At 56.9% G+C, this 15480-nt stretch overlaps 1 protein-coding gene across 2 annotated transcripts in view; it reads left to right on the top strand.

Moving 5' to 3' along the window:
- Nucleotides 1-1190: 1190 nt before the first annotated feature.
- Nucleotides 1191-15480, top strand: part of LOC120861351 (potassium voltage-gated channel subfamily H member 3) — an 18546-nt gene continuing 4256 nt past the window's right edge. For both annotated transcript variants that reach the window (XM_040237000.1, XM_040236999.1), the window contains exons 1-10: nucleotides 1191-1266; nucleotides 2696-2929; nucleotides 3353-3487; nucleotides 4545-4678; nucleotides 5092-5335; nucleotides 5707-5864; nucleotides 5949-6156; nucleotides 10278-10559; nucleotides 10841-11040; nucleotides 11427-11676. In XM_040237000.1, coding sequence (XP_040092934.1) covers nucleotides 1191-1266; nucleotides 2696-2929; nucleotides 3353-3487; nucleotides 4545-4678; nucleotides 5092-5335; nucleotides 5707-5864; nucleotides 5949-6156; nucleotides 10278-10559; nucleotides 10841-11040; nucleotides 11427-11676 — 1921 coding nt within the window. The remainder of the gene's footprint in view (nucleotides 1267-2695; nucleotides 2930-3352; nucleotides 3488-4544; nucleotides 4679-5091; nucleotides 5336-5706; nucleotides 5865-5948; nucleotides 6157-10277; nucleotides 10560-10840; nucleotides 11041-11426; nucleotides 11677-15480) is intronic.

The raw sequence follows: 15480 nt of genomic DNA, 5'->3' as shown, positions 1-15480 counted from the left end.
TGGAAGCGGCAAAGGGTGACCGAAAGAAATGTAGGGGCAAGACAAAGGTTCTGGGGCGCCCCCATCGCCACACACCTGTTTTCCACTCCCTACCCCCTCCACCTCCCAATCACACACGAAGAGCGTCTAAATCTTATTTCCAAGACTGCCCACCCTCCAATTCCCTGACAGCTCCAGTCAGCCGCCGCTCCAGGCTGACATGCGCTTAGTGAGGGATTGATCCATTCCCCGGAGGGTAAAGTAGAGGCTAAAAAGACTCGGATGCCCAGAAGCTGTGCTTAGACCCCATCCACCAAATCTCCTTTCAGACTTCCCCTGCCCCACAGCTTCCGCCAACCACCGGTCTTCACCACCTCCGCCTGCTGGCCCAGCCCCCTTTCCCGTTACATTTTTCCTAAGGGAAAAGCTTCTTCTAAAACAAGCAACCCCCTCTCAGCCCCCGCCTGAGCTCTCCCCAGGTCCCTCCGGAGGAGGAGAGGCTGCCAGGCTCTCTGAGCACCCCCTTGCTGCAGAGAAAGACGCCTCGCCCCTGCGGCTGAGTCAGCCCGAGCGGGACCAAGCGCTTGCCCGTCGTTCTCCGAAGGGCGGGCGGGGCGGCTTGGGGTGGCCCGGGCGGCCCGCTTGGCGCGGGTAGGGAGGGAGGGCGCCGCCTCCCAGGCCCCCACGAGGTCCCGAGGGGAGGGGGATCCCCTCGGCGGGAGGCCTGTCCCTTTAAGGAGGCGGCCCTGCCTGGGTGTGCCCCGTCTCCATGGTTACCCCGGTGCTGGCGGCGGGCGCAGGAGGGAAGGAGGGAGGCTGCCGCTTCTCCCCGACAGACGGAGGGAGCTGCAGGGATCCGGTGCGGAGCGGAGCCCGAGAGGGAGCCGACCCGCAGCCGAAACGGGAGCTGCTGCTACAGCCGCCGCGAGCGGAAGGTGCCGAGAGCACAGCGCGAGCGGAGCCGCGAGTCCAGGATTCGTGGGCTGCCAGGGCGCGAGGAGCAGCGCGCCATGCTCCGGGCCCCGACGGCGGGGACGCCCCCTTGCGCGCGGGCGGCTGGCAGGACCTGCGAGCCCGGGGTGGGCATCGACCCCCGACGGCTGCGCTAGGGGGCGCGGGGCCCGGCGGGGGGCGGCCGACTTGGGCGCCCTCCCCCGGCGCTGAGCTCCCGCGCCCCGGAGGGATGGGGCGGGCGGCCTTGGCTGCCTAAGATGCCGGCCATGCGGGGACTCCTGGCGCCGCAGAACACCTTCCTGGACACCATCGCCACGCGCTTCGACGGCACGCGTGAGTCCCGACCCTCGTCCCACTATCTCCCGGACCAGCTGTCCCTAGCCAGGGTTCCCTCTAGTCCGGTACCCTGACATCTCAGACTGGAGCCCTCCTGCTCTCGCCTTCCCTTCCCCGAGCCCCACTTTAAGCTGGGACCACCGTCTCCTTTCAGATGCCGTTTCTGAAAAATTCAAAGTCAACGCTGCCCCAGGCCAGGCGAAATGACTAGAACTCTCAGTCTGGGAGCCGGGCATGCTGTCTGTGCCTGGGGGAGCGAACCCGGAGCTACTTAATCTAATCTATCCCATCCCTGCGTCTGGCGCTGTCCCATCGACTACCCTCGAACTGGCAGGTTGGGGAGTGAGGCAAGGAAGCGTCCAGAGACAGCCGGGTGGCTTAAAAAACTGATTTAGAAAAGAGGTTTGCAAACCAAGATAGAGTAAACCGGTCTCCGGAGAGCACTGTTGGTTCAAGCTCACCTCACTGCCTAAACCCACTGAGCCCGTCTATCCCCAAATAGACAGGTTTGGTGACTCCCACCAAGACTGGGGAAGTTTGGAGAAGGCAACCAGAGTTCTGAATTATGGTTTTCTATGGCTCTGAGCCCTGGAAAGTCGTGAGAGCTCCCTTCCTTCTCCTCCCTCAAACTACCCGGGGCCCCCCCCCGCCCCGGTGGGGCTTCCCAGCTCTCTACCTCAGTCTCTGGCTCCTCATAGGGGGTGGAAGCCCCTCTCTGAGGACCCCTTCAGCCTTCTCCCTCTGCTTTGCCTGCACTTGGCTCCCGTAGCCTGCTGATTCAGTGCCCCCCACCCCGCAATACGTTCCTGGCTCCAGGCTGCCAGAGCTCAGCTACCACCCTTACACTCCCATTGTGGATCACATTCACTAACTCCCGAGCCAGGTCAGGCAGCTGGGGCTCAGACAGAGTGCAGAATAGATGATGGCTCGAATCGCCTCTCCCAGCTAGACTCAATGGGAGGAGCCAAATAGCCCACCTGAGCACCTGGCAGGTGAGCGAACCTGGCCGGCCGAGGCTGGGGTGGGGCTGAGGCTGTCCTAGAACTGGTCCTGCAGTTCTCCTGCAGACATCCTCAGTCCCACTGCTTACCCCCAGCTGCTCAGCTCACACTCCAGAGAGCAGAGCACCCACACAGGGCTGTGTTCACCAGCCTCAGGGCTCAGGTATGCCAATTCTCAAATACACTTACACACACGATGCTGAGAATGGGTCCTTGCAGGGCACTGACACACAGGCGACACCCTAACTCCAGTTCATGAACAGCTCCTGTCCTAACCCTCCCCCAGCCCCCCAGCCCAAATACTCACAGGCAGGAGTCCCAAGATTTGTCACACACCCTCCTTTGATGGCAGGCAGTGGTAAAGGAGGGCAGTAGGCCTTGTGTCCCTTCACCACACACCCCCTCTGAGAGGTGCTCTCTTGCAGATAGTAACTTCGTGCTGGGCAACGCCCAGGTGGCGGGGCTCTTCCCCGTGGTCTACTGCTCTGATGGCTTCTGTGACCTCACGGGTTTCTCCCGGGCCGAGGTCATGCAGCGGGGCTGCGCCTGCTCCTTCCTCTATGGGCCAGACACAAGTGAGCTCGTCCGCCAACAGATTCGCAAGGCCCTGGATGAGCACAAGGAGTTCAAGGCTGAGCTGATCCTGTACCGGAAGAGTGGTGAGGGGCCATCTGGCCAGCCTGCTTTACTTTCTTGGTCTCACCCAGCCTGGCACCCACCCCATCCACAGTCCCTCCCATCTTCATCTCCCCGTCTCATCCCATCTTCCCACATTCCCCTTTCGTTTTTCTCCACCTTTCTTCGGTCCTCACCGCAATCTCAGCTGGTCCTCTAGTTACCAACTTGGATTTCCACCTTCTCCCCCAGCAGAAGAATTTGCCCATCTTACTTAGCAGGACAGATCTCTGAACACACATGTTTGAATGTCCGCTCTGCTCTCCCTTGCCCTCCCTGTCCCTGCTCAATCGAGCCTGAGTGTCCTAAGTGGAGCTGGCTTGTGCCTTAACTAAGGGGTGTCAATGGCCCCTCTGTCGTCTTGGGCAACACGGAAAATGGGAGCTGAGCTGTGTCTTCATGCCCAGGGCTCCCGTTCTGGTGTCTCCTGGATGTGATACCCATAAAGAATGAGAAAGGGGAGGTGGCCCTCTTCCTGGTCTCTCACAAGGACATCAGTGAAACCAAGAACCGAGGGGGGCCTGACAGCTGGAAGGAGTCAGGTGGGTGCCCAGGGGCCGCTGATCTGGCTGCTCTGCCTGGGTTGTTGGGTACCTCAGCCTGGCGGGGGGGCATAGCACCCAGTGTGGGCTTGAGGGCTCCCCACCCTACCCACACTGACTGACTCCTGCTCTGCTGGCTAAGAAGCCTGTGGCTCTCTCATCTCTGCAGGCCCAGGTGGGAAAGCTTGCTGAGACAGTTGGAGTTGTTGTTGTTGTTTTAAGATTTTTTTGGTTTGGACCATCTTTAAAGTCTTTATTGAGTTTGTTAAACATTGCTTCTGTTTGATGTTTCGGTTTTTTAGCCATCAAGCACGTGGGATCTTAGCTCCCTGACCAGGGATTGAACCCACACCCTTTGCATTAGAAGGCAAAGTCTTAACCATTGGACCACCAGGGAAGTCCCCAAAGCTGGAGTTTTGAAGTCAACTTTACTAAGAAACTTAAAAAAACACATTCCACTAGTGTCCATGAAGTACCATTTTCCCACTGATTAGGGAGGCCCACCTGGTTCCTTTTCTTCATACAAACCTGTCTGGGGAGCCCTAGCCAAAACCCTCTTTTAAGTCCCTCTTGCATCCTCTCAGGGCTTGGAAGTGCCCTTTGGACAGCTCACAGAGCTGTTAACGGAAGCTGCCCCAAGGCCTCTTTGCCATTTGCTAATGCTGGGATACTCTTCCCATCCCCCAGCTGTGGGCTGCAGCAACTCTGCCCCATGGCCTCCTGCTAGCCCGGCACTCCCCCACTCTGGGTACCATCTTCCCACTCCTCTCTCAGGCCTTTCCTAGTGGAGATCCCCTCCTGCCTTGCCCTGGTCCAAACCTCCTCCTAGAAGAAGGCACTGGGAGGAGGGTCCATATGCACCCTCAGCACTGCTCGTTGCTGGGGTTGTTGGCAAATGACTCTAGGAAGTGAGAAACGCAGGAGCCCCAGCTCTGAACAGTCTAACTAGTCAATGAGCCAGTTCCTGGGCCAGTGCCAGGCGTCTGCCCCCACACCCCAGGGCTAAGTGTGTGCGTGCCCCTCTCCGTCCTTCTTGCCAGCCCTTCTTCTTTCGCAGGTGGTGGCCGACGCCGATATGGCCGGGCTGGATCCAAAGGTTTCAATGCCAACCGGCGACGGAGCCGGGCTGTGCTCTACCACCTGTCTGGGCACCTGCAGAAGCAGCCCAAGGGCAAGCACAAGCTCAATAAGGTGGATTGTGCGCTAGGGTGTGTGTGGGAGGGGGGCCCTGTGGGGGCAGGCTGAGGAGATGGAGAAAGGGAATGGAGCCTACCACCGAGAGACTGCTCAGGGGGCCACTTAGGCTCCACTAGCATTTTGGGAGTTGTGGCGAGAATGTCACCTGCCTGAGCTGTCAAAGATAAAAGGAGGAGTTTGGACCCTGGAGTCAGATGGCCCTTGGCTCAGTCTTGGCTCCTCTGTTAAGCAGTTGTGTGACCTCAGCTGAGTCACTGGAGCTCCCCAATGCTCAGTCTTCTGCTCTAAAACCTGTGTCGGAGGTGGTTTTGAGAATGCAGGGAGAGAAAGGAGGCCAGACTCTATCCAAACTCAGCCTGTGCCAATTTCCTGTCCTCCCTGCCTGGACCTGCCCTGCCTCTCATTAGGGGGTGTTTGGGGAGAAGCCAAATCTGCCTGAGTACAAGGTAGCCGCCATCCGGAAGTCGCCCTTCATCCTGCTGCACTGTGGGGCGCTGAGGGCCACTTGGGATGGCTTCATCCTGCTGGCCACCCTCTACGTGGCTGTCACCGTGCCCTACAGCGTGTGCGTGAGCACAGCCCGGGAGCCCAGTGCCGCCCGCGGCCCCCCCAGTGTCTGCGACCTGGCTGTGGAGGTCCTCTTCATTCTCGGTATGTACACTCTGTGCGTCCCACCCCTGGTGACCCTCAGGCTTTGGTGGGGATAGCCTGCATGGCTTCCACTGCCCCCTGCTGTCCCCCTGGCCCTCCCTTTGTTTATGACCTGTGGCCTTTAAAATAGGACCTAGGTTCCATATGTCTCCACTGCTAATGGGTCACTTGACCGCAACCTAGTCATAGCCTCTCCAAGCCTGTTTCTCCCACCATCAAATTGGCGTGACAGTACCTGCCCATTGCAGTTACTGTGAAAACTAAGACGATGCATATAAAGGGCCCAGGCCAGTGTCACATACTGAGCCAGGGGCCCAGAAAAGTGTGGCTCCTCCCCAACCCACGCTGAGTCCCGCCCTGACTTCCCACAGACATTGTGCTGAATTTCCGTACCACGTTCGTGTCCAAGTCAGGCCAGGTGGTGTTTGCCCCCAAGTCCATTTGCCTCCACTACGTTACCACATGGTTCCTGTTGGATGTCATTGCAGCGCTGCCCTTCGACCTGCTGCACGCCTTCAAGGTCAATGTGGTCAGTGCGATTGGGCTGGGTGGGCTCGGGGGCGGGATGGGCCAGGCCCGCCCTGGGGTGACCGCCCCGCCTCCCCCACCTCAGTACTTCGGGGCGCACCTGCTGAAGACAGTGCGACTCCTGCGGCTGCTTCGCCTGCTCCCTCGGCTGGACCGCTACTCGCAGTACAGCGCCGTGGTGCTGACCCTGCTCATGGCCGTGTTTGCCCTGCTCGCCCACTGGGTGGCCTGCGTCTGGTTCTACATTGGCCAGCGGGAAATTGAGAGCAGTGCCTCGGAGCTGCCAGAGATCGGTACTGGAGGCTGCTTGCGTGCGTGTGTGTGTGTGTACACATGTGCCCAAGGAATCTGTTCACTCAAGGGTGTGTGTGTCAGGGAAATGTGAGTTCAAGTGTGTGTCAGGGGACATCTGTGAGCTGATACAAGGTGTCAGAGAGATGTGTGCAAGCCTGCATGTGTACATGCTCACAGTTGTGTGTCTGGGGCGTGTGTGCAAGTCTGTGTGTGCTTGTGAGGAGGAGACGGGGGCTGGTGTGTATGTGTAGAGGGGAGTGTGTCAGAGCTTCCCCCTCAAGGCAGGGCCCCTCTCCAGCAGCCCCTTATTGTGGAAAAAGCCTGGTAGGCTGCCTAGGAGAGGCTGTTCACCCATCGTGGCCTCCTCGTGGCCAAGCCTATGGCACTTGCTTCTGCTCCCTGCCCACCTGGGAAGCCCACCCCTCTCAGGAGGCCTCTCTCCCATGGTGTCCCATGGTCAGGGGCTCCTCGCATGCCTGGCACTTTCCCACCAATCTCTTGGAAACTCATTCCCCACCACCGTGGCTCCTAAGGCCCCTTCCCCGCTCTTTTCACCTCCAGCAGCATGTTCTCTCACCCGCGTCAGCCTCCCCCTGCCTGAAATGCAGCCGTTCCCTGCGCCCCACCAGTGTCTTCACTCTCCTTCATTTCACCTCCACGCTCACAGCTCCTCCCTCTGCTTACCTCCCACTCACGACTTAACTCCTGCCAGGAGGGCTTCCACCCCCACCGCTCAACCCAAAATGTCACCCTGCAGGTCGCAGTGACCTTCTGGGACCAAACCCTTATCCCCTTGAAGTCCCCAGAGCACCTGACCCTGCCAGCTACCTTTCTGCCCCAGGATGAGGCCTCCTCCTGCCCCGGGCTTTCCTCAGACCCCTCCCCAGCCTTGATCTCCCTGGGCGACTGCATTGGCACCACTGCGTGAACATCTCAGCTTCCATCCTCTCTATCTCCAGACCATTCTGTTCCAAAATTGAACACACCTTCTTCCGCCCACACCCTCCAGCCCTCCGGCAACTTCCTGGTAACTGGCCTTTAGGCCCCGTTTCCGGTCAGTGGGCGAGAGGCCAGCTGCTCAGACGCCCCCCTATGACTACCTGCTCCTTTCTGGGGTCGGTCACCCAGAGTCCAGGGTGGCCTTAGACACGTGCTCTGATCAGTGCCCGGGGATGAGGAGACCTCTGCGAATCCTCCCCCGTTCACAAAGCCCATGGAGACTGGTGTGTAGCCCAGAGGCCCACTTGGATATTCCCCAAAGCTCTAGTTGCTGAGCACAGGAACCAGAATGTTCTGGACAGTGTCAGCTCCTTGGCACCTGCCCTTCCCAGAGGGAGGCTGTGGCAGAGGCAGCCCTGAGGTCAGAGGATTGGGAGATCAGTAACAGTGACGCAAAGCCCTGACCCCAAAGTTGTGTCTGACTCTTTGTGACCCCATGGACTTTAGCCCGCCAGGCTCCTCTGTCGGTGAAATTCTCCAGTCAAGAATACTGGAGTGGGTTGCCATTTCCTACTCCAAGGCAACTTCCCCACCCAGGGATCGAACCCAAGTCTCTTGAGACTTCTGCAAATCCCTGGGGCCAGTTGCTTTCCCCAGCCGGATCCAGACACCTGAGTCTTGCGTCCATGTGGCTGCTCCCTTCTGACCACCTCACAGGGGTTGCTGAGATGACATGAAGAGCACCTTTGGCTCCCAGAGGAGCTCTGCACCCTTCCATGGAGAGAATGGGGGTTGTAGGGGGCTTTCTGACTGTTTTGCAGATCATACCTTGAACCCTAAGTTCCAGAGGATTTTTCAGTTTAGGGCTGGTACTAGTTCACATTAGGAACTTCCCTGTAGCTCAAACGGTAAAGAATTTGCCTGCAGTTCAGGGGACCCAGGTTTGATTCCTGGGTCAGGAATCCTCTAAAGAAGGGAATGGCAACCCACTCCAGTATTCTTGCCTGGAGAATCCCATGGACAGAGGAGCCTAGCAGGCTACAGTGTGTGGGGTCGCAAAGAGTCCGACATGACTGAGCGACTAACACACACACTAGTTCACTTTAGGGGAATTTCCAAGTCCTTCACAATTGCATCTGCCCCTTCTGTCTCCAGGGAAACTACCCTTAACGGTGGGAGCTACACCCAGGCGGGCTGAAATCCACCCTGGTAGGGATGTCCGTTGGAGATAGTGGCGCCCCCTGCTGGCCCAGCTCTGTCTGGTGGGAGGTGCCTTCTCTCCGCCTCCTTGCCTTGGTTCTGGGCCCCTGCATTGCCCTGGGTGTGGACACAGCGTTCCCACCCCAGAGTCCCATTAGCCCAGTGGAGATGGGCTGGATTTTCAAAAGATGGTGCTAAATACTGAGGGAGGTCGTTTGGGGACATTTCTCAATAGGAATACCATCAGCCTTCAGAACAGCCCCTGCAGTTGACCCTCCACGAGCAGAAGCAGTATCCCACCACCAGCATCAGAGGCTGTGGACGCCCCAGGACGAAGACTAAGTGAGGAGGGGCTCCTCCCTTCATCCTGCTCCTTCTCCTGCCTCCAGCCCCCTCCCCCTCCCCCAGCAACGGGCTTCACCTCGGAGGCCACCTAAATAACGACTGTGCACTTCCTCGTGTTCTCACGTCTCAAATAACAGGAGGGCAAGTCCTCACTTTGCCTCAGGATTTCACATATACCCCCAACTCCTCAGCCTGGAGCTTGCTCCCCAGCGTGAACCCCACATTCTAGCTAAGCTAAGCTACTTGTCTATACTTGTCGCCAGATCTAGGTTAGTCCAGGCCTTTCCCTAGATCAGGAATGAGCCCCTCTCAGTTTCTTTATCTCAAAACCACCCATCCTCCGAGACCAAGCACCAGTGCCCCCTCTTTCAGGAAGTCGTCTAACTCTAGCACATGGGTTTGGGCCCCACCCCAGGGCCCTCAGGTGCTGGGTACATTTTTCCTCTGCAGGAAGCTCCTGGGGGTCCCCCAGCTCCTGGCACATGTGTGAGGTTACTGAATGAAGAGCTGGGGGTGAGAGGAGGGGTGTGAGGACCACAGGGGGCTCTGTGTGTGGTGTTAGGGTGAGTGTGGACTAGGGGCCTGGGGAGGGGCACGTGGAAAGGTGGGTCCAACTGCAGCCTGTGATCCTGAGCCCACCCTCTGGACCCCTGTGCTAGAGCTGCCCTTTCTCCCTGGCTCTCCGTGGCCCCCACCTCTGCCAGGACTCTTGGGGCCTCTGTGGGCCCTGGGGACCTTCATCTAACACCTTAGAATTCCCACATCCCTCCAGCAGGACTGAGTGACTTTGGGCAGCTGTGGGCTCCTGAGAGACACCACTACGCAGTCCCACTCCCTCTAAGGTCTAACCAGAGAACGTGGGGTTGATGCGGAGACTGGGGTGATCTTCATTCTCCTTGCAGTGTCCCTGGCTGGCCTGTGTCTGTGTGTGTGCAGAGCCTCTGTGTCCACTTACCTGTGTGCTCATGTCCATGCAGGTGTGTCCCTCTCCTACCTGGGAGTCAGTGTGCAAGCACCTGTGTGTCCTTGTCTCTCTCCCAAGTGTGCACAGGCATAGCTGTGCTCCTGGGACTGTGCTCACATGTGTGTCCTTGTCTTCTTGACTGTGTGGAGCACAGCTATAGCCTCAATGGGGTATAGGCACACATCTGTGTCACTGTGCTCGAGAACATGTGCACGAGATTGGGTGGTGTGTGTGGTTGTGGGGCAGGATGGGACTGAATGGAGGATGGCTTTCCGGAGCTCAGAGAAAAAGTGAGAAGAGTCTAGGAGGATCAGGCAGAGGAGGGGGGCCTGGGAGTGAGGCTGTGGCTGGTACACCGAGCCCTCCAGCCCCTGTGCCCCCTCTAGCTGGGCTCACTGCCTGGGTTTAGTGCCACTGTGGGGAGGAGGGTGCAGCGCTCCTCACTGCAGGCTCGGCACCCAGAGACACCGTCTGGGGAGATGACAGTCTCATCCTCATGGGCTTGTCTTGGTGAGGGTCAAGGGAGGATGGGGTGTGCAAGGCTGGCAGAGGAGGACCGCACCTGGAAGAAGCATGAGGGTGGATCTGCAGCCAAGTGCCCCCTCACCCCAGGGGAAGCAGCAGGCACTCCTGTCCCCGCAGTGCACCAGCGCCATCCTGCTCTCTCCCCAGGCTGGCTGCAGGAGCTGGCCCGCCGACTGGAGACCCCCTACTACCTGGTGGGCCGGAGCCCCGCCGCAGGGAACAGCTCGGGCCAGAGTGACAACTGTAGCAGCAGCTTCGGCGAGGCCAACAGGACCGGGCCCGAGCTCCTGGGCGGCCCCTCACTGCGCAGCGCCTACATCACCTCCCTCTACTTCGCGCTCAGCAGCCTCACCAGCGTGGGCTTCGGCAACGTGTCCGCCAACACGGACACGGAGAAGATCTTCTCCATCTGCACCATGCTCATCGGCGGTGAGGCCTGCCCCGCTTCTGGTCCAGGGCCCCCTCCCATACTCATGACCTCGGTCGGGCCCCGGCCTCCCCACCCCTCGCAGGGTCCCCAGGTCCTTCCCCGAGGTGCGTCTGCCTTAGAGGAACAGGGAGCCCGAGGCCAGGGCCGGGAGAGGCCACCCGGCAGCCGGTACCTCTCCTAGCTTGGGGGCGGAGTAGGAGCTGGGGGGACAGATGTGTCCAGCACGTGGCAGGCCGGGCTGGGCAGGTCCTGGAGGTGACCCCTCTGCCCCCCTCCCCAGCCCTGATGCACGCGGTGGTGTTTGGGAACGTGACGGCCATCATCCAGCGCATGTACGCCCGCCGCTTTCTGTACCACAGCCGCACCCGCGACCTGCGCGACTACATCCGCATCCACCGCATCCCCAAGCCCCTCAAGCAGCGCATGCTCGAGTACTTCCAGGCGACCTGGGCGGTGAACAACGGTATCGACACTACAGAGGTGCGCGGGCCTCCAGGGCCGGCCCTTCCAGCCTCTGCTCCTTCCAGGAGCGTGCGCTCCGCCCAAGATTCCGAGGAGCGGGCTGGAGGGCAAGGGAGGCAGCATTCTGACCTCCGTGCCTCCGTCTCTCCTGGGGAGACAGCGGGGAGGAGCAGAAGGAAGCCAAGCCGGCTCGGAGGCCCCTCTCCACCATCGTTAGATCTACAGGCCCTGCTCACTGACGTCCAAGCCCAAGGCCTGGTGGAGAAAAGCAGGGCTGCTGGAGGGGAGGGAGGCCGGTCCCTCCCACGCCTCCCCTTGCTCCCCAGGCTCTCCGGGTGGAAAGGGCTGGCGGGAGGCTGCCCCCATTCTCCACTCTGACCTTCCCCACCTGGTGCCACCCGCAGCTGCTGCAGAGCCTCCCGGACGAGCTCCGCGCTGACATTGCCATGCACCTGCACAAGGAGGTCCTGCAGCTGCCCCTGTTCGAGGCGGCCAGCCGCGGCTGCCTGCGGGCGCTGTCCCTGGCCCTGCGGCCCGCCTTCTGCACACCGGGCGAGTACCTCATCCACCAGGGCGACGCCCTCCAGGCCCTCTACTTTGTCTGCTCTGGCTCCATGGAGGTGCTCAAGGGCGGCACCGTGCTCGCCATCCTAGGTTTGTGAGGGTGAAATGGAGGATGCCAGGGCTGGGGAGCGGGGCGGGTGGAACCACGGTCCCTTCTGCAGGGAGAAGATGTGGGCAAGGCCACCAGGGAAGGGCATACAGGGTGGGGTCGGTAGCAGCCATGGAGCCCTAAGCAAAGCTCAGAGCGGACCCAGTGACCACCAGGTGGCAACACAAAGAAGTGACCTCATCTCGTGGATTTCGGGAGGCCGGACTGAGACCAAAGGGCCGGCCTTTGGTCTGTGAGTGGACGGAGGGGAGCACTTCCTGTTAAGGGGGAAAAATCAAATGCTAAAGATGCAAGTGCTGGAAAGTGTTCAGGCAGGAAAAAGGGAGGCATGAACGCTATTTTTTTTCTTTTAATTTATTGAAGTATAGTTGATTTACAATGTGTTAATTTTTGCTTTATGGTAAAGTGATTCAGTTATACATATATATATATACAATCTTTTTAATATTCTTTTCCATTATGGTTTATCATAGAATATTGAATATACTCCCTTCGCTACACAGCAGGACCTTGTTGTTTATCTATGCTATATATAATAGATTGCATCTGCTGATCCCAGCCTCCCACTCCCTCCCTCCCCTGTCTTCCCTCCCCCTTGGCAACCATAAGTCTGTGCTCTGTGTCTGTGAGTCTGTTTCTGTTTTGTAGATAAGTTCATTTGTGTCATAGCTTAGATTCCACATATAAGTGGTATCATATGGCATTTCTCTTTCTGACTTACTTCACTCAGTATGATAATCTCTAGTTTCACCCATGTTGTTGCGAATGGCATTATTTCATTCTTTTTTATGGCCGAGCAGTATTCCTATATACATATATACATACACGCCGCCTGTTCTTTATCCATTTATTGCTCAATGTACATCTAGGTTGTTTCTATGTCTTGACTATCGTAAACAGTAATGCTATGAACATAGGGGGGCTTGCATTTTTTTGAATTAGAGTTTTGTCTGGATATTTGCCCAGGAGTGGGATTGTTGGCAACTCTCTTTTTAGTTTTTTGAGGAATCTCCATGCTGTTTTCCATAGTGGCAGCATCAACTTACATTCCCACCAACAGTGTAGGAGGGTTCCCTTTTCTCCACACCCTCTCCAGCATTTGTTGTTTGTAGACTTTTCAATAACGGCCATTCTGACCAGTGTGACGTGGTACTTCATTGTAGTTTTGGTTTGCATTTCTCTAACAAGTAGTGATGTTGAGCATCTTTTCATATGCCTGTTGCCTATCTGTATGTCCTCTTTGGAGAAATGTCTGTTTGGTTCTAATGCCCATTTTTTGATCGGGTTGTTTTTTGCTGTGATTATGGTTGTTGTTGAGTTGTATGAGTTGTTTGTTTATTTTGGAAATTAAGCTCGTTGGTCATATCATTTGCAATATTTTCTCCAAATATATTCCATAGGTTGTCTTTTCATTTTGTTTATGGTTTCCTTTGCTGTGCAAAAGCTGGTATTTGATTAGGTCCATCTGTTTATTTTTGCTTTTCTTTCTATTGCCCTGGGAGATTGACCGAAAACATTACTCGTACAGTTTATGTCGGAGAATGTTTTGCCCATGTCCTCTTCTAGGGCTTTTATGGTGCCATGTCTTATGTTTTTGAGCCACTTTGAGTTCATTTTTGTGTATGGTGAGAGGGAGTGTTCTAAGTTCATTGATTTACATGCAGCTGTCCAACTTTCCCACACCACTTGCTGAAGAGCCTGTTTTTTCTCCATTGTATATTCTTGCCTCCTTTGTCGAAGATTAATCGACTGTATGTGTGTTTGTATGCCATTTTTGTTAGAAAACAGGAGATGCTACTTTCCTAGAGCAGGGCGGGGATTGAGATGGGTGACAACAGAGCTCAGGCTCCAAATACATTTCCCTTCTTGGCAAGAGAAAAGACTGATCCTTAGATCAGTCCCTTAGATAAAGAGGGAGAGATTGCAGTTGTGGAAGCGATATGGTAACAGTGCTGGCCCCAGGGGTCCTACAGTGGAGCCAGCCCTGCATCCAGGCCCTTACATGCTTCAACTCACGCAAACCTCACAAAACCCAGCTGGGAGAAACTATTGCTATTCCTGTTCTGCACGGAAGGACTGAGACTCTGAGATGTTAACGAGTCGGCAGGCCACTAGGGCTGGAACCTGGTCTGCTGACTCTCAGCCTCAGGCTTCAGATGTTGCACTCTTAAGTGCTCTGTTCTGGGGAGAGTCATCCGCAAAAAGGGCGCGATTTCAGGGTGGTGGGCGACATGGGGCTGCAGGCTCCGGGGCTGTGGGCACGCTGTGGTCCCTGTGGGGAACAGAGGGCCTCACATTCGGATGGAAGGTGCCCGGACCACAGCCAGTCCTCAGGCAGCAGCGCTTGTGCACTCCCTGTGGGGACGGCTGCTGCTGCCTGGGAGGCTGGAGTTTGTCACTCACCTGGAGAACCGCATGCCCAGCAGCAACTGTGTGGCCATCCTCTCCCCTCTGAGGATGGCCTTCCAACAGGAACAGAAGAAAGAAATACCATGCGAACTGAGAGAGGCATTGTTCACAAGTCTGACTTCTGGCCCTATGTGCAGTTAATGCCAGGACCCTGAGCAAATGGAATTATGGCCACTCACGTATGGCTGGCAATCCGGGAGAAATTATGAGGAACTGGAGATAAATCAGAAAGGCAAAAATGCAGATTTTGACAGTTGCAAACTGGTCACTCCAAAGCAAGATTGTCCAGTGGATTATTAAGCAGATGGCTTTCAGCTTGGAGCTGAGGAAGCAGCGTGGCTGGCAGCTGGCATGGGTCCTGCAAGAATCCCTCTTTGATGCCAGGCACCAGGTCTCAGAATGCCCGTGTCTGGTGTGAAGGCAGCCTCAAGGAGGGCCGCTGCCCATGTCCTGCCTTTGCCTCCAGAATTCTCCACGCTGGGACGTACGCCACCTCTGATCTGTCCTGACCCTGCCCGTATGTTCCAGATGGACGGTTTCCTCTGTTGACTTGGCTGCGCTGGATGCCCTGATGGATGCCCGGCTCCCTAGCCTTCATGATAGCCTGGTTTTCTGCTTTGCCTTCACCCACCTGCCTCTTTAGTTGAACATGCAGGTGCTTCCTGCCTGCTCCTGGCAGCTAAGGCTCACGCATGTCTAGCAGTATCAATTCTGGCCCCTACCTCTGTGTATAAACTAACAGCTAAGCATGCAAAGTTAGTTATGGGGGAGGACGGAGGCAAGACAAAGGGAGATGAGCTGAGGGATGGTGTGGGGAGGACCTCACACGCCTTGATGAGTTGAGCTGGAAGCTCTGGCTGAGGTCAGCCGGAAGCTGGTCCCCGAGACCAGTGGCACAGAACTCCATCCTTGGTCCTGTCCTATCTCTTGTTTTTCTCTCCCTTCTTGGATGAGAACAAGAAATACATCCTTATCCTATTTCCAGATGACACACATGAGGAGAGAGAGCTCATTCATCAGATGATCACACTGAGATCCAAACAGCTCTCAGAAGGAACCAGAAGGATGGCCGGGAGCCAAGAAAATAAGATTTAACGATGATGCGTTCTACACTTAAGTTTGAGCAAAAGTCCGTGAACATTTAGAGGAGGCCTTTAAGCTCAGTGAGTTCTGCTGGCAGCGGGAGGCAGCCCACAGCGGGGGTGGCGGCAAGCCATCTTTTTCCTTACGGATGAGGAAAAGCTGTCTAATCTTGTGAAATGTCTGGCTGTGGGCTGAGCTTCCTTGTGAGGGCCATGAGTGCTCTGCCCAAGCCCCAGTGGCCAGCCATCCCTGATGGGAATCAGCTATAGGGTGTTCTTGTCAAGAGGGAAGGG

The sequence above is a fragment of the Oryx dammah genome, unplaced genomic scaffold, assembly GCF_014754425.2.
Source record: "Oryx dammah isolate SB20612 unplaced genomic scaffold, SCBI_Odam_1.1 HiC_scaffold_11232, whole genome shotgun sequence".
NCBI lineage: Eukaryota > Metazoa > Chordata > Mammalia > Artiodactyla > Bovidae > Oryx > Oryx dammah.
The sequence above is the reverse complement of the archived record's forward strand: the minus strand, read 5'-3'. Positions and strand labels throughout refer to the sequence as shown.